We start from the raw sequence: 19,321 nt of genomic DNA, 5'->3' as shown, positions 1-19,321 counted from the left end.
AATTCCACAAAGAAAACCTATTTCTATTCCACAGTTATTAAAAATTGCATCCTTTCCATGCAAAGACCACCTTGCTTTACTAGCTTAGACTGCTGCTTCTACTGTCTAAATGCTTCAGCTTCTATATTAAGTAAGTGCATATATACATACACACACATATATAAAAGACAAGCAAATACATTACTCCAAAATAAATGAAAACAACACTGAAGTAGCAGAATTCCCTCTATAGCATGCAAGCAGCTTACTCCTGGCTTCAAAAAAAAACCCAGAAACCCAAAGCACAGGCAAATAGGGAAAAAGTTTTTATTCTGTCTCTGTGCCTTTTGTAGGACAGCACTGTCTCCAGCTGTTCCCACTTTTCCAATTGCTGCTATAGGTTACTCTTTCAGCTTTAGCGAGGAGCCTATAAAAGCCTGCCTGACAGGTTGGTATCTTGTTTGTTGGTAAGTGCTCTCTGATACAGGTCAAGCTGACTTCAATACCTTAGTTTTCTTTTCTTTTAGATTTTCTGATCCTTGTTTAGGAAGGTATGTGTACTGCTTTTCTTTAAAGCATTTATCTCAGTAGCTTTTTAGATATTTGCTGTATAAGATACATCAACCAAAAAAGAGAATAGAAGTTTGTCTTCTGCTTATCAGATACAAACAGTACCTATATTTTTCCCACTTATTTACATCTCTGTATCTCTTTTTCAAGAATACTTTAAGCACCTGAGTTTTCATTAGGTGAAAAGGCCATATGGGCTGGTTAGGTTAAGTCCAGATCTTCATAAACAAGATAAGCATCTGGAAAAACTGAATGGTAGACCTGGATCTGTACTCTCCCACTCTAAAAGGTAGTGGTTCCTCATAGCTGTCATCATATATCTATTTAGCTAACACAAACAAGTCAGCACTGAAAGGGATGAGGTTCTAAATTTTAATCCATCTCCTCTTTCCGTATACCTACATAAAAGCTATTGCCCGTTAACGCTTTTTGGCCAAACAGGGTGTGTTTAATATATTACTAACAGCAGTTCTAGGATTTTCCTTTGCTGTTCTCTAAATTCTTAGTGAGATCTTTCTCTTTTTGATGTTAGCATAGTTCCTGTTTTTCCAGAATTAAATGTGTTATGATAGTGTGTATCTACTAACAAGTTACGGTAATGTTCAGCTGCTGGGGACAGGTTAACAGTGATCAACATGCAGATTTCAGCTTAGACCCTAGGAATTTTTAAAGAAAACTGTACTGCGGGTCTACCATGTTTTTCTCAACTGCACCTACATCCTGAGATTTAAAACTGTCTGTTGCTTGTATAAGCAGATAATGACACTTTCTTCGGCAGGCACTAATCATAAACAGGCTTCTCACGTGTGTGTTTTCACTTCAAGATAAAAAGCAATAAGTCTTCCAGCAATGGATTGTTGAACTCTTTGTCCCCTTGCAAGGCAATTTGTAGAGGGGTCAAAAAATTCAGGTAGAGCTGAGGATAATTCACTAAACATGTCCATCATTTTAGTCAGTTTTTTTTTAATTGCTATCATTCTTAACTTTGGCATAAGAAGAAAGGATGCTCTAGCAGCTGTTTAACATCAGATGTGTGATTTCACCCGAGACATCAAGCTTTCATCAAACTAAATCTATGTGGATATGGTATATACTGATTTTCATTTCATAGTGCTTTCAAAAAGCTCTCAATACTTACAAAGAACTTCTGTGCACTTCAGAGTTATCATTTGCACAGTATCTCCCAACTCCCACAGGTCTGAATAGCAAGCTTTCTGGGAGCAGTTGTATGCTGTTTGTAAACAGCCATGTCCTTGGCTCTGTTTTGTTTGCAACTTGCATTTTCTAAGATAAGAGTACTTCCACAACAAATATTTTCACAAACACTTCAGTTCGTTTATACGAAATAGGAGAATGCAGAAGACAGTTTTCATTTATCAGGCACCACAGTATTCTAAGGGTGGGGAAGTAGGGCAGTGAAGTTCATTACAAGTCAGTGTGTTCATCATAACATATCTATATCAACCTTAATATAAGGAAGCAGCTTGCTAATGAAGTTTTCTTTCCAAGCATCCTTTTTGAGACAGGAGTCCCATTTAAAGACAATATTTCTTTATATCTCACTCTTGACACCTGTCCTGCCATTACTGCTATCATACAAGAAGAATGACAATTTGCAAAAAGAAAATGGGAACTAGACTTTTCTTGTACATTTTAAATACAAAGTGGTGATAAATACCTGTATTTCATATTGAAATCTGCTGAAAACATGACTAGGCTAGTAAGATTTACTAAGTACAAAAACTTCCTCCAACACGACTCAAGGAGATTCCTTTCTTCTACTTTTGATAACACTCTAGAATGGGAACAATTGTGTGGGGCTTGTGCCTTTTAACAATAAGCTGAACATATAAAGAGATGTGAATGAAGCAATTTAAAATTGGATGAAGAAACACGCACCTTGTCAACTCCATTGTAATACCTCTGATGGACGAAAATGGTTAATGAAATACATGAAGCTACCAGGCAATACTTCCTGCAATCAGATAGTAGCAGTCAGCGAGAGAATTTTTTTTTTATAAACTCATCTGTGCAATACATGTCCATGTTTATTTTGTGTCATATACAATGTTGTGCTTGTTGTTACAACTTGATAACAAAAATGTATAAATCCACGGCCTTTCTGGGCACATTTTTTCTATATGGTTTCTTTGGGAATGTCAAAAGTGGGTTTTGTTATTGTTGTTCTGTTTTCAGCTCATCTGTTCATCTGTCTGAATTCAGCTGCTAGGAAGATTTACTTTTCCAAATGTCTCAAAGCACTTGATATCCCACCATCAAAAGTACTTAATCATCAGGTTCCCACAGATTTTGGCAGGGTTTAGCTGCAGTGTTTCTTCTACTAGATGCCTACAGCTCAATGCCTGAGTGCAGAAATAACACCTTTCTTCCTGCTTGTTGCAAATTTAGATGTTCCTATCCCAGAGGAGAAAAAATTGAATGAAAAGAAGAAAACCCATATATGTGAACAGAACGTAATACCCTTAAGTTAGCACCAGTCAGGCATCTGTTAACGGAGGAGTTTGGCATGAGCTGGAAAGAAGCACAGTTGTGCTGGCTGTTCAACTAGAAAAGGGTTGTGAGGAAGAGAAAGTGCTGGTCTCAGCATGAATACTAAGTATATGAGGGGTTAGGGAATGCATTCAGTGATAACCAGGTTGGTGTAGGTGAGGAAATGATAATGCAAAGCTCCAGAGTAAATTGAATGGGCTCATCAAAGCCAAACCAGATAAAATGTTGCCATGGTTATTGAGTCACCCAAAGAAAGAGAACATTGCTCACGCTAAAGTACAAAGGCTCCGGATAGCTTTGTGGTCCCTTACAAGGGCCGCAGGTAGGGACAAACACTCAGATTTGCTGCCTGGTATCATTAGGGGACACAAATCAGAGAGTAAAAATGAAAGTGGAAGGGTGACAAAGTGCTTTGGGAGCCACCTTTGCTGGATGATTCCTAAAAAAGATCTCGTGGGAGTTCAGACTGATTGATTTATCATTGTCTACTCTGCATAATGGGTAATCTGACTGATTTTATTGATCCTCAGTTATTTTCAATATTGTATGCTTCATTAGTTCAGGTAGCCAATGTACATAGTCCCATGCCTATAAATAAGTTTCTGTAGCCAATGCAAATGTATACTTATGGTGAAAAATCTGCATTTTAGTTTTTAACAATAGACAAAGCCCAGTCTATTTAGTTTTAATACATTTCAGGAAAAATTATTATGAATTATTGCACAGTATAAATATAACATTGCACAGTTATATTTTTAAAGGATCATTTCTTCTATATTTATTTGAAATAGTATAACAAGAATAAGGAGCAGTCCTGCTCTGCATTAGGGAAATGATTTTCTGTGTGCTCCTCCTACAGACCTGGCTCTAATCAGAATTCTTATTCTATAGCTAATGAATTTAGAGTTATGTGAGAGAAGAAAAAGAGAAAACAGGAAAGAAAATAAATACAATGACCCAGCAAGTATCTGGCTGTTGGGAGAAAAATAATTAGCGCCTATGAAGAGGAGGACCTAGCTTGAAGAATTTAGTAGCAAGGGCAGTAAGGGCAAAGAAAGTCGCATTAAAACAGAGATGCAGTCTCTGGTGGGTCATTTGAATTTCATCTGCAGGGTAATTTTCACGCCATTTAGCCATAGCCACAGCAGGAATAAAGAGGACTAAATGCATTATTAAAATGACAAAGTCATACAAGGAGAGATTGGGGCATGCGGGCATTAGGTTTGATAAAATTCAATGATACGGTAGGCTGTGCTAGTGCCAAATCAAGGATTTCAAGTGTTTACAGAAAGATATGGAATGCCACAGGAGAAGGGTCTGTAGCACACTCATTTAGGGTTCATGGTGTATTGAGAATCCATTAGGTACAAAGAAGAAAGGATTTCTGGCCTTAAAAAACAAAATAACAAAATATCCCAACCTGTTAATAAGGTTTGCAGTTGACACCGAGTGTGGTGTCTCTGTTTATTTCAGAGAGCTCAATGAAACACAATATTTTTATGACTATTTATGTGCTGTAAGACCCATTAACAACTTATTAGTGGATTTAGGGCTTCAGAAAATAGGCTTTTATTCAAAATTTTTGCCTCCCTTGAAATCTCAATAAGCCTTTCAGAACAGAGCATGAATCTCGGTCGTGTAACCAACTGGATGATGTGGGCAAAGAAACGATAAGAGGCTTTCTTTCAGATCACAGGATTCAGAGGAAAAACAAATGCAATTGGACAAATTGGTCTATAGTAGGCTTTATGAGATTCCCTAGTCCAAACAGGCTTCCTTTTCTGCAGCAGGATTAACCCAAGATTAGAGCAGATGCTGATAACACTGTCTGCCCTCCCTCGGGATTTCCAGCGTTTAAGAGCAGCCTTAATTTTGAGGGTAGGCTATGCAGGATCTTCTGTTGGTGTGGTTGCTGCCACAGGATGCTTTGAGTCACTTCATCTCCCAACAGGCTGAACAACCCCTCGCTCGATTTATGCTGAAGCATACTGTGTAATGTGGGATTTTGATTTCTGTGAATCAAGCCTTTACCACTGAGAGAAACATGCTGATGTGAAGGCAGATTTAATATAACGTAATACTATATCCAGCTGTACAGCCACACCTAATACTGTCCACTTCGAAGATGATGCATGCTTGCAGGTCTCATTCCACAGACTTCTCTCCATGCCTTGACAGAGCAGCTTTGTATGGTTTGGCCCGGAAAGGTTATTCACGCTCAGCACAAACATAGGAGGCTTTCAAAGGGAAACATCTTGCCTATGTAAGAGAAAAGCCTCCGTTTCAAGCTCAAATTGATGTCCTAAACCACAGGTCATGGTAGGATGCCACTCTCTGAGGCAGAGAGAATAGTGGTCAACGCTGTGTGCTTCCTTAGTTCAGGTAGCCAATGTATATTGGCACATGCCCACAGAGCAGCTTCAGAAGCCAACACAAATTATTTTTGTGGTGAAGAACATGCATTTTAATTTTGAATAACAGTGTAGTCTACTTAGTTTTACACAGCTGATGAAAGATGTTGTGGATTATTATACCCAATATACACAGCATGGAAGAATTGTCTTTCAGTCATTTCTTGGACGTTCATCTTCTTACTTAAGATCTGATAAGGTACAATAACAAAGTAATACTGAGAGCAAAGCTGAAGATTCACATATATGTTAAAGAGAAGTTCCTGACAGTGGAAAACAATATAATTCAGAGAGCTTCAAAACATTTTCAGTTTAAGTCGCTACAGTTCACTGGAACATGCTGATTAAGAATAACTGAAGACCTGACCCACCATCCAGCACTGAAAATATTTAATAAATCCAGAATGCAAAAAATTAGAGATCATGAACCACACTGCCTGGTGTTCCTTATGAAAAAATAAGATCCAACTGATTGTAAAATTTGACCAGGCCATCACTCCCTCATCATTTACATTAGTCATAGCATTTGCTGGTATAAGAACATAAAATTCAGTCATCTTATTTTTATCTACAAGGTTAAGCTGCTACCATTTTAGGCATACAGGCATTCATAGCGTGACCTGAAAATGCTGTTTTTATTGGATTGACTCTTGAAAATCATGTCCTGGCTTATGTAGACTGGAGTTCATTTCATCTTGCCGTAGCAGTTAGCAAATATGATGCAGAAACAAACTAGATGATGGATTTATAGAATTCAAAGTTAAAAAGGACTATGATTACCTCATTTAACCTTGTGTACATTATAGGCCAAAATTTACATACTAAAATGTGCATCAAGCCCATATAACCATGTTTGCTCAAAAGCATATCACCTAAAGAAAATCCAGCTTTGTTTTAAATGCTTCAAGCAACAGTCTCCACCAAATCCATCGTAATGTTTTTCTCATGACTAATTATATTCACTTTAAAAAATGTGCACCTTATTTCTAGTTTGAACTTATCTACATGCAGCTTCAAATACTGCCTCTTATTATGTTTTTTTTCTGCTAGATAAAAAAGCAGTTCACTATCATATTGTTTACATACAAAATTGAGAACCAATTAAACGTTAACGTATCAAGATATTTGTTGAATAATGTGAGGCAAAATAAGAAAAATAGTATTTTTTCCAAAAGGAATATATATATATATATCTGCCTTGTGTAAGTATATGTTATGCAATGTAAATGCAGAACATAATTAGATTAGTGCTTTCCACTCACACTTGTCCAAGAAGGATGCTTATTTTCCCCCCGTCCCTAACCTGTGGACTTTCTTTGTAGATGTGCACATGGTTACATACAAGGAACTTCTTGGAGAATCTGCCCAATAGACACCTGAAACGCCATTGATCTGATTACTTTCAGAAACCTACTGTTGTGAAAGACAGGAAGTATTCAAGGTAAAGACAAATTCATATACCACTTTCTTCATATGATGGTAGCTGTTTACATTTATGAGTGATTTAGGTACGATACAACAAGTAACCACTAAATGTAGTGACTGGTGGATACTTGGCAGGGATAGAGCCAGTTGCCAGTCTAAGCCAGACTTCCTGACCATAATTTAACTCTAATAAAGCATTTCCAGTAGTTATTCTGTCAGTATACTTGTTACTATTAATACTTTCAACCTGAAAAGTGAGTTTGTCTATTCCATCAATGACCAGATAGCCAGAGGCACGTGGACTAAATGATTCAATGGTATATTCAAAAACATAGACCCCAAGATATGGAACATGAAACTTCCCGGTTGCTGGGGCATATGATGCTCCGTAGTTGACATCCAGATTGTTAAATCTGATGGGTCCTGGTGTTGTCATCCCATAGGTATGAGAGGCAAAAAAAGCCACCATCGGCGCGTATCTGTATGATCCTTTTGAAAAATCTGGAAAGGAAAAAAAGAACAATTTCAAATAAGATTCTTGATTTTTCCCTCCTATTCCTCATATTACATTGTAGAAAGGCAACCTGGACTGGCCTGAAGATCAGAAAGTGTACAGAGCTTTTCTGAAATCACATTTGCAAGTAGCTTGAGCAACTAAAATGAAAGCTAAATAAATTTTTCTGTATTGTAGAAAAAGTAATTTTCTTCACAATTAGTGCCAGGTATATCCACAAAAGACAGATTTTAGAAACAGCAAGGGAACTTTATGCTTGATTACACTATATTATTGTTAAGAGAACTGGTATTTTTCTTTTCTTTCTCTCCATTCCCCTCCTGCCCCGCTCTGTTCCTACCCCAGGATCTCTTTCACTGTGTCACAAATCTTTATACTGTGTTTGTATGCGTGTGCTGAAGCCAAGAATTTTCCTCACAAATCTTAGACAAATACTGGAGAGATTTAGCACTCTTGACATTAAATGGGGGAATAAAAGCCTATGTTTTTCTATTACAGTTGAGCATACACACTAAGATCCCTGGCACTGCAAAAATGATTTTATTCACTATTTATATGTTGTCATGAATGAGAATCAGCCAAACAGCTGCTGAAAGCTGCATTAAATTCACATTTCATGTGGCCAGGATGTAAATTATTTATTTGTTTTCCAGAATGAACAAGCATAGTTTCCACATTCCCTCTTTGAAACATCTTTCAAGGGCTGTGTCCTTTTCTGGTGAAAATCAGTGCATGCCTAAAATGACTCCTTGAGGCCATAGTCCCAGATATTACGGCAGCTATTGGTATTTATATTGCTTTTCTTGCAGTGCCGAAGCTAGTATTCCCCAGTGATGTGATTTCATTTCCCCCCCTTGAATTCCATGATGTTGTGTTCAAATATATCTATTGCATACCTTTTCTCAGCAACCCCTGCACAATTCAGCAGGGAGCTTTCTGGCTATTATGGTTGGTCCCAGTCCAATTTAATCCCATCGTTTGGTCATATTAGAGAAAGAGATCATGAGTCACCTGTGGGGATTGATGTCTTCAGCACCAAAGCACAGGACACTACTACTTGAGCTGGCATTCATTAAAGTGAAATGTGAGACCTTTGACCAGCAAATGCTGTCTAATTAGACCCTGGGGCAGAGGCCCATACTGCTAGCATATTGCACTACTAAATTTTTTACTTGCCTACGCTCAGAGAATTGTCATCCACCAACTTCATACTGCAGTTGGCTCCTCCAAAGGGGTGGCGACAAGCACAGATAAAACTCCGTCTGTCATTGATACAGGTTCCTCCATTCTGGCATGGGGAACTGACGCAGGCTGAATACTGTCCTGTGGTAAAGAGGAAGGAAAACCAACAACCTCAGCTGAAATAGCATATACATACCCAAACATTCATTATAGTGACATTCCCCGAGTTTTTAGTACTTTGGAAAACCTCTTTATTGATTCGTAAAGCCAGTGGAAATTCTCTGCAGGCTGCGTGTGAAGGCCAACCTCAGATCCTGTTCAGGTTGTTTTGCCTGGACACAGCATAACCTCAACTAGGATCTGAGATACCCAGAATTACCTACAGATACAGAGTTCTGCTTGTCTCGGAGTGTCTGATACATGTAATAATATGAAAGATATTACACATCCACCTTCTTTGGAGCAGCTTGCTGGACAAACATTACGAGACCCAAAGACTGGGGTATCTGAACAGCTGCAATTGTACAGTCCAAGTGCCCCCTTTCAACAAACAGCAACCTTTGCTCATTTCTTCCCTTCTTTCCTCCTTAATTTAAAAACCTCCCTTGAGTAAAAGTTTAAATCCAGCAGAGTTTGGCTGGTTACAGACAAAGCATTAGGAAATTCTCCTTCTGCTGTTCCCAAGAGGAGTCTTTATCATAATAATCTAAGGCAGGATGGCCCTACAGGTAGTCCTCAGGCCAAATTCTGTTTGGAGGATGCTTATTCCCTTGCAAACAGCGGTGGCTGCTGAGAATCCATCTCTTCTTGTCAAAGCCTGACACAGAAACCTGCAGCCCACCCTGCACCGGCTGCTCACTTCCCTCTTCCAGCTGGTGGCCACACTAGAAGCTGATTTTTTGTGCTGAACATTACACTGCTGGCTTAGCCCACTTCCTCTCTTTGTGTATGATAGCTCTGAGACACCAGAGCAAACCAAGACAAATGTGAAAATCAGGCAGTCCATGACCACGTGGTTAAAGAAACGTGCTGAATGAGCTAGCTGATCTTTACCAGAATGGGAACAAGCTGAGAGGCTTGGAGCTGACCATACTACAGGAGCCCTTTTGAAGCAAACAGCAAAACTTGGAAGAGGCAATGCTGTTGTATCCAATTTTATTTCCTTCTTCTGGTGAAATAAAAGAAATAATTATTTTCCTGCTACTTCAGACAAGCTTGTGTTTTTGCTTGGTTTCCTTGGTGCAAGCATAGAAGGCTGCCCTTGCATGGCAGAGTTAGCTTGGTTTTGGGCGTACCAAAACTCAGCTTTTGTATTGCCAGTGCTGAGGCTAGGCCGTCCTGTCTGTGACATGACTCACCCAGATGTGTTGCAATAACTGGGGGAGAATGTGGCTACTGGAATTGACAGATCTTCAGTGCTATCCAAACTGCTTCCAGTAAATTGCCTTTACCTACAAATAACTCAATTCTACTACGATTTCTCCTGAGACCACTGTAGAATTTTTACAGAGACTGTAACTCATCCACTCACATTGCAAGCAACACAAGTTATACCAAACAGGTTGATTTACAGAGCACCCTCAGTGAGAATGCCCTTGCCACTCTTCCTGAGTATGTCTCAACTGGCCAAATTATGCCCAGATGGTATAGAGGAATCTGTTAGCGTCGGAGCTCTGAGGCAGTAGCTATGGAGTGCAGTTATATAACATTTTGTTACAACAGTTTTGGGAGGAAAAACATTCAGGCTACAATAAAAATTAAATATTGCTATGAAAAAAAACTGAATATCAAGCATACACAAGTCATCTATAGATTTAGACATTACTCTCAGGACATGAAGTTGTACATTTTTCCCTTTTTCTTGCTTTAGTCAAATACAAGTCAGACATTTTAGAAAATGAGCTTTTCCATTGCCAGGATCTACCAACAGAGATCTAGAAAGAGAATCCCAGAGTAGAAATAAGACATAGTCCTATGACGGTATAAATCTAAAATTGGTAGGTGGGAGTCTCATAAAAGGATCTGCTTATTGCTAGGGAAGTGCTGAACTCCATCTTCACACAGATACTTCAGTAATGCCCATAGTTATCTCTAGATTCCAGGCCAACCATTATGTAGACATTAAGGAAAACTATTCCTGTGAGAAATTTTAGTTCAGTGAGCAGAAAGCTACAGCACATTGTATAATGCTACTTGAATTTGGACTGGTGGAGCATATGGACTTAAACACAAAACAGTATTTTTTTTTCCACAGAAAATGTTGTCCATCCAGTAATGCCTGAAACAAGCAATTCAGAATTGCCATGACCAGGGTCACAGCACAGGCAACTGGACATGAGGACATTATGTGTTTCTCCCCAGATAACAGTTTTGCCTGTAGACTTAATTGAAGTTATTTTTCACTCATGTTTATCACACATCCACAACTGCTGAGAAGTTGTGTGAAAGGAAAGCAGGAAATAAGCAAAACAGTTGATTGTGCTGACTATATCATATTCCCAAAATACCATAGCTCTGTGTAAGAACACATATCACCCTCTCTGTTAATTGGCCTCTGCTCATCACAAACAAGTATATCCAAGAAACACGAAAAGATCACAAAAAAGGAAATCACAGTGAGATTAAGACTTATGTTTTAACAGTCTGCTGAGGGATGGTTTTACATGAATTTAATCTCAGAGTTAAATCAAATTCAGGCATAGCTTTACTTAGGATAAATTAACTGTAATGAATCAGTAATGCTTAACAACAGTTAGGAGTCTACTCCACTTTCTATAAACTAGAAAAAGCTGTGAGGAGGCTGAGTCAAGCTAGGATTTTTGGAATAAGGCAAATACCCTAGAACTCCGCCGAGTAGGTGATATCTCTATGTCTTTTCCATGTGGTCTTACAACAGCACGTTCCTGTTGTAGTTTCTGACCCAGTTTGCTCCCCACTCTCCCCGCAGCCGTTTTTCCTTTTCTTCTTCCTCGTTGACAGGCATCCTGAGACAGTATGTCCACGCTACAGATATTCTTTGGTTGGGGTAAAGATGCCAAGAGCCTCAGATTAGAAATAGGTTTCCAGCTATAGTGCATACTCTATTTTTACTTAAGCGTTCACAAGTTAGTAGGATATCTGAGCAAAAAAGAGAGACTATAAATTAAATGAAAGACTTAAACTGAAGATATTAAGAGCAGAGGGTAAACTAAATGCAGTTGCTATTTACACACAGTACGGTGGGACTGAGCATAGCTGGTTAATGCAGAGTTTTGCTCTCTTTGGGAAGGCAAGCAGCCAGAGGCTCTTTTAGGGAATAGACTGACAACGCTGTACAAACAAATCTTCAAACAAATCATGAAGCTCTGTCTATCTACTGGGGTGTTGTTTAGAAGCAAATCAAATATTTAGTGATTTAATAGTCTCCTTATGGAAAGAAGTGACTCCAGTGATTCAATTTGGAAGCGTCTGAATAGGAAGTGACTTACCAACATTGTCTCTATATTTAGTTATCAGTAACTGTCTCCCTGGAAGCACTGAGAGATTGGAAGAGTCTAGGAATCTACTAAACTATTCTGGTAGCGAAGGCTCGGACTGGTTGTCCATCTCTAATTATTAATCACTTCTGGCTTTGCTCTCTCAGCGTGAGAGTGATAAAAACGACAAGTTCCCCCAGTAGCCTGGGTGCAACAACTGCCTGGCAGGCAGCTGGGAGCAGAGGGTGAAGCAAGGCAGGGGCCTTGCTGCCGCAGTGCAGTCCCACAGTGCCTGGAAGAGGAGAGTGGGGCAGGCTGGTGATGGTAACCAGTGCCAGCCATGGCCCAGCACAACTTAGGAAAAGCCTGGGGGCCCCTTGCCTCACTGTAGCTGTGCTCTCCAGTTTTGGGTGGAGGCATGTTGTCAAGACTCACTCAGGTGACTTGGACTCTGGCAAGTCTGTTGAAGTAGTTCTTTCTTAAACAGAGGTATCTAATACTTCCAGTGAGATGTTTTTCAGGATCACCAAAATAAAAACAATGGAACTCTTTCATCTACCTGTTATTCTAACTTACTAAACATGTAAAATTGAAGTATATGTCACCAAGCTGAATTAGAATAATCAGTCTTGGGCAATTAAAACAAAATGCAAAGCACATTCAAAAAGGCTTATTTCTCTGCAGGCTTGAACGATAAAGCAACAATGGAAGCTTGCATTTCTGTTAGAAGGAGTCAGAAATTATGTGAAACTAAAATCTGACAGGAAAAAAAGCCAAAACAATTTCCACAGATACAACTGTAAACTTTTTGACTTAGCCTTGAGTTGGAGTGTGCCATCATGGATGAAACAAATGTGGGCTTGTGTTAAAATTAAAAGACAAAGTGTACCTTATTGAAAGACAAGAACATACTGTATTAGCCATTATTTCAGTACAGTGGGTTGCCTTGCTTTTGGGAGTTTGTGTCAGAAGCAGGAAGATAGAAAATTACAATTATTATTGAAACATCAGTAAACTAACTTTGTGGATGCTTGATTCTCCAGTAAACTGAGAAGGCTGATCTTAGTCATATCCATGTGAGTGTACTGAGATGGAAGGACTGGAAATAAAAGCAGATGAAAAGGAAATGACCTTTCTCTTTTTTCGCTCCCTTTCTTTCTCTCACACTGATGCACTGTTTTAAATACATAAATATAACAGTTATACTCTCAGTTATTCATGATAATGTGAGCGTGGAATAAGCTGAATAAAGGAAACCCACAACTAATAGAAAATATATGTAAGAAGAAAGCACATTCACCTTTGAAAACCACGACAGCCACTAGATTCTCTAGAGAACAGACATTAAGTGTCTGTGGCATTAAACGGCAATGGCAAAATGGGAACTGAGCTAAACTGTCTACATTATGCATTATGCATTTTTGCAGAAGAACAGCATATTGGGCAATAGGACCATACATAGTCCATAACCAAAGCTAACGAAGAGTTTACTATACACTTTTTCTTTAAAGGCTGTCATCTCCCCCATATTAGCTACCTGAAGCTGTCTTGCGACAATTGCTTCTTTATTCACCTCACGTTGTCATTACACTTAGTATTGAGCAAAGTGATAGGTTTTTCTTCCCCTATAAATGTATTCTAGCCTCTAGCTGACATAAATCTTTTGTTTTGTCCATTCTACAACATGAGAATTCTTCAAACCCATATCTACCTGTGTACATTGTACAAGCTCACATTGTTTCCCCTTGATTTCAAAGTAAGATATTCAAGTAAGTATTACCTCATGGCTACATCCTGAGTACATTAAAGTCAATGAAAAATTCCAAATTTTTAAAGTAGGATCAAATATTGAACATTTTGGAATCGCTGAGAATTATGTCATTCACCTGTGTACTGGTTACAGCATTTGATCCTAATCTTTGCGAATGGAAAAGAAAAAAAAAACATTCAAGATCTAATACATTTTATAATTACCCACTTGTATCTTAGGATCTTCTCTAGAAACTTTAGTAGAGCTGACACACAACTCTGAATGGTCTCTTGAAACCGAGAGAGTAAAAGCTTTGCTGCAGAAGTAAAATCTATCCAGGTAGAAAACAGATACTTGTTAGTCATACTTTGTTAACTTACAGAAATAAAGTGCGTGATTTTGCTAGGCATCAAATTTCAGTGAGTGCAAAAGCTCATTACTGATGGAAAACTTCACAGAAACATCGCTATGTAAAGACTTGCTTAAAAATAGGACTTTACTATATCTGCAAAGATTCCCATTTTCTATAAGAGCGAGCACATAGCCAATGTTACCTAGTAAGCTATTTGTTAAAATTCAGCAACAGATAAATAATAAATAGAAAAGATATTAATTCATGAATGGTGGGGGGAGGGGGAACCCTTGAAGCAGGTGGCAGCTTCCTGTGCTCCAGGCAGGTGTCACTACTGACAGTTTCCAACAAAGCAGAAGATTCAGGAGGGATCAAAGATATCAAATATTTTTTTTTTCCTTAGTTTTAATTGTGATCAAGGGTTTTGAATTTCTATCATCTCATGCAGTGGCAGGAACAGCCAGAAAACAGAAATGGCTGAGAAAGGATTGTCATTTCTAACATCAAAATAATTTAATTACTTTATTTGTAGTAAGGGATTTCATTGCATTTTTTAGTGTGACCACCTGTCAGAATAGCTGCGTGTCCTCTCTACTGAAAAGATAACCAAGGACTGAAATTCTTCAGTGAGGATGTATTTCAGGAGAAGCCAAAATACTTGTGAGGTAGGGGCTTTAATGAGTATTCCTGCCATGGAGTGCCTACTTAAAATGTTGCACCTAGGACAGGAGGAGAGGAATGAGAGGGATAGATTGCTCACGGCAAGCAAGAGATAGCTCTGACTAGCCCTACATCTGCTTACAGTAGGAACCAAACACAGCTTAAAAAAAATTCATAAATTTAAGAATCCTTTACAAAAAAGATTTAGGTGTAGGTCTTCAAAAGTATCTGGAAATCCACCTCATTTAGGAGTCTCTCCCTCACTTATTTTAATGTGAATTAGAGTCCTCTGAGGATTTCTAGGCATGCAATCACTTTTCATTTTCTACATTTTCTCAGAAATGATAGTTCCATAAAACATGTTTGTGCTATTGATTTTTACTCAAGTCTGATGCCAAAAGGCACAACTCCGAGATTGTATTTCTGTGAATTCATCCATATGAACTCATTTCATACGATGATGTTTGAATTTAAGTTAGGAAGCCAATTATACTCAAAATGTTCTTCTTAAGAATGGCAGTTTTAACTCAGCTGAACTGTTCTCTGGACAGACTCAGAGTTAAACCTACTTTATTGGCTGGACCCCTGATCCTGCAAGAACACATAATTACTATTGTAACTGAATAACCTTAACGAAGTCCTGAAGGAGCTGGCAAAAGCCTCATGACAATCATTCCACTTGCTTCAGGTTTTAGATGCTTTGTATCCCCACTGATACTGCAAAGTACCAATGCAACTCCAGATTTCTCTCCTTGGGTTGCACATTTTTACTGAAATTGCTGTCTCATGAAAATTAAATGGAGCTTCTGGATGCTTTTGTGCAGAGTCTCCTCATAAGAAAAATATATTCTCTCATGAGTAAGTTCAGACTAGAGTAATCTCTAGTTCCTCTGGAACACTCTTTATGACATTCTTTGGACTTTTTATTCACCTTCAGTCAAATTCTTTTGCCACCTCCATTAGGATTACCCTTTTGACTCAGGTCATTACATTGGTTACATAAGCCTTTATTATGAGGTAAAATATCCCAATTATTGGTATTGTAAAAAGCATTACCTGAATCTATAGTATTATCTGTGTTTCTCTGGCTTCGGCCTGCCAGGCTCATGGTGAAGTTTGCTGTGCCTTTTTTCCCTGGAGCTGGTTTCTTTATTACTGGTTTCACCTGTTTCTGAAGTTTGGTGATGTTGTTCATTGCACTTGCCACCGATATGTCAACTTGCTGGGTTAAGTTCTCCAGGATAGTCTCTGCTTTTATTTCAAGCACAGATTCAATGAGCTCTTTGAAGCCTCTCTGCAGCAGGGGGATATCTGGCTGAGCAAGTTTAATAAGCACAGGTATACTTGCGTTCACTTTCTGGATGCTGCTGGCAGTATCCTGACACAGCCCCCAGGCCTCGTGAGCAGTCTTGTTCAGAAGTGGCATGCTGTTTGAGAAGCGGATCGACTTGGCTTCCAGGGCCTTAACCCTAGAACTCAGCGTCTGAAGCTGAAGTGAGACCATTTGATCTTTCTCTGTTGAAGCAGCTTTGGTTTTTTTCAGTGAGATACAGTTATTTGCCAAAAACTTGGAAATTTTTGACTCCATGCTCTGGAGGCGAACTTCGTGGTCCTTTGATTCCTCCACAGAGTCAAATAGTTTTTCTTCCAGGCGGCTGATGTCTTCTTGTTGATTGTCTACTTTTGATGAAGTTTCATTTAAAATATAGTAAACTTTTCTGAAATTATGGAGGATACTTTTATCAGACTCCTCATATGGAAGACTGGAAAGAGACTGAGCTACTTGTGAAATGAATTCATGCTTCTTCTTGTCAGTGAGTAGTATCCAGAGGGATTCATTCAACTGTTGGAACTGGGGAACGAAAGCCAGAAGGCTGTCCAGCTTCTCAGCTCTGCCACAGCAGACCTCAGTCTCATTTTTCAGAGCACTTAGTGTACCTTTCAATACATAGTTATCTTGAATAGAGTCAACAGCACTGTTTATAACTATCATGGTCTTGTTTAATCCATCTTCTAGTTCCATGAGGCAGTCATTAATACGACTCTCAAAGAGTTCCTGGTAAGCCTGAGATTCATTTTTAAGTCCTTCCTGCGTTTTGGAAAGTTCCTTAATCGCAGAACTCATTCTGCTAATGACAGTCGTCAGGTTTTCGAGCTTCTTGTTGATTGCTTCAGCTTCAATTTGTTGTTCATATTCTGGAGTCAGACTAAATGGTGTCCCTTGTTCAATCAAGGGCTGCAGGATCTCCATATCATAGCACAAATCATTGATCTGCTCATTCATTTTATCCATCTTATTGTCCAATGGAAGGATCAGGTCAGAAAAACTTCTGTTTAGGACAAGAACGTTCTCTTGGGTTGCTGCCAGCTGTGTTTGGAAATCCTTTCTGCACACTGACAACATGTCATCACAGACTCCCAGAACAGAGTCTCTCTGAATTTCCAGTGAGATACTGAGATTGCTGATCTTGCTATCCTGGACTCTTAAGTCATCATAGATCTGCAGCACCATCAGGCCCTGTTTCTTTAGTTTCTCATGCAGCGTGAACATGTATTCTGTAACATTGTACTCTGCGACTTTATCTGCTGAAGGGATGTTTTGGCCCGAAGACTGTTCAGCTGATAGCAGTTGTTTGTGCATATCTTTCATTTCAGTAAGGGTCTTATTTAGAGATTCATAGTAAATGATGCTTCTTGACCGCTGATGCTCCAAGTTATCTTCCAAGGATTTCTGCTTTACCTGTAGAGCTTTCACAGGCTTGTCACAAGTGAGGGTCATTTCCTCTTTTATCTGCACCATATGGCTCTTTAGCTCCAGAATATCAAGCTTTGTTGGCCCACTGTCTTTCTCCTGAGCAAGTTTTTCTTGGGTTTCATTCAAATGCTTGACTAATTCTTTCGTACTTTCAAAATCTTCTGATAAACTAGACACAGACTTGAAAATTTGAGCCATGCTCTCTTGCATTTCATTTTGAAATACTTTTAACTTTTCTTTGACAATGTCTTTGACTAATTCATTAATAGTTCTGGATTTGAGACCTTTGAGAAAAGAAGAAATATAGAAACAATCAAACCAATTTTGTTAGTAATATTAACTTATTTTCACAACATGAGGAAGCTTGCAGTGCAGTATGGAACTGAAATGTAATGGATGGTCCCCTCTGATTTACCCACCCACGGAGCAATATTTAAAGCTATATTTAGAGGGCAACTAATACTGTCTGAAGACTCATCCCTCTTTCTAGTGAAATCAATAGGAGTTTTGCTGTTGATCATGAAATGGCAAGTTCAGACCCTGCATATATGGTATCAACTTTGATCTCCTAGCTAATCTGTTCCTGAGCACAGAAACGGAGAGATCTGTGTACTTTTGTGGCTTGCTCAGAAAAAAATGGAGAAATGTGTCCTTTCTTCATTTGGAAAGTAAGTAACAAACACCTGCTTCAGCAATGTTCTGGTCAAGAAGTAAAAACAAAGGAAAACTATTACTACCTTCCTATTGTATCATATGTGGCAAGTGATCATATAACACGGTATAGAGAGAAAAAATAAAATAGGAAGAACAGGCCTATAGAATATCTAAAATTAGTATATTACAATTCCTGCAAAAGGCAGACATTTTAAAACATACAGCTTTAGTTAGTTTTGCATACTGTAGCTCTTAACATAGCTCCTAGGAGCACTGATCGTAAAAAGTACTAGGCAAATAGAGGTGAACGTGGGGGAATTCCAGTCCTGTGAATACCACCAAAATATGTCTCCCATGTAGCCTTAAGTGGGTAAAAACAGCCAAAAAAAGTGTCCATCAAGGCTGTTGCATAACAAACTTGGGCTAATCAGAGCAGTAATTCTGCTCCTTTAAGATTAGAAGGATTTCTTCAATTTGTTCCCCAAAGGTAGCCCCTATGTCCCATAAGTCAAAGGACTGGAGCTCTCTTTGCAGGTTTCTTTTCAAACCCTATGCACCCTTGCAGCCAGCTTGCCATATAACAGTTAAACATATGATGGTTAAACCCTTTAACCTCTATAATTCCTTGATGACCATCAATTCTGATTAAAACAGTCTTGATAAGAGCAGAAATTCTCCTGTTGACTTCCTCCATTTTCCTCCCATTTTACTATTACCTGGATTTTATTGCTTCATCTCTAAAACAGCACAGCCAGTTCTAAACCATATTTGAAAGTACATTCTCAGCAAGAGCAGTAAAATGGTAGGAAATCAGATTCATGAAACCCAGTGGTAGTAAATGCCCATGCAACTTCTGGAAATTATTTGGGCTCCAGGGGACCCCAAATCCAGAGGATTCCAAATAAAAATGGTTTCGTTCAGCAAGCTAGAGAGCAGTACGGTACTTTTTCTATTCAGGAAATCCTTTTGAATTGTGCAGTTCCAGCTGGAAACAGAGCTAGAGTAATTGATAATAGTTGCTTTTTAGGAACTAAAAATGAGTCTCATTCTTTATTGTGTCTGGTAAAATGGACAGTAAACACTGCCAATGCTCAGGGGAGAAA

At 38.8% G+C, this 19,321-nt stretch overlaps 1 protein-coding gene across 1 annotated transcript in view; it reads right to left on the bottom strand.

Moving 5' to 3' along the window:
• Positions 1-2,057: 2,057 nt before the first annotated feature.
• MMRN1 (multimerin 1) overlaps positions 2,058-19,321 on the bottom strand; it is a 50,790-nt gene continuing 33,526 nt past the window's right edge. The window contains exons 6-8 of the mRNA XM_013951841.2: positions 15,866-17,848; positions 8,587-8,733; positions 2,058-7,397 (exon numbers count right to left, since the gene is read on the bottom strand). Of these exons, the coding sequence (XP_013807295.2) occupies positions 6,976-7,397; positions 8,587-8,733; positions 15,866-17,848 (2,552 nt within the window). The 3' untranslated portion in view covers positions 2,058-6,975. The remainder of the gene's footprint in view (positions 7,398-8,586; positions 8,734-15,865; positions 17,849-19,321) is intronic.

The sequence above is a fragment of the Apteryx mantelli genome, chromosome 5 (assembly GCF_036417845.1).
Source record: "Apteryx mantelli isolate bAptMan1 chromosome 5, bAptMan1.hap1, whole genome shotgun sequence".
Lineage (NCBI taxonomy): Eukaryota > Metazoa > Chordata > Aves > Apterygiformes > Apterygidae > Apteryx > Apteryx mantelli.
The sequence above is the reverse complement of the archived record's forward strand: the minus strand, read 5'-3'. Positions and strand labels throughout refer to the sequence as shown.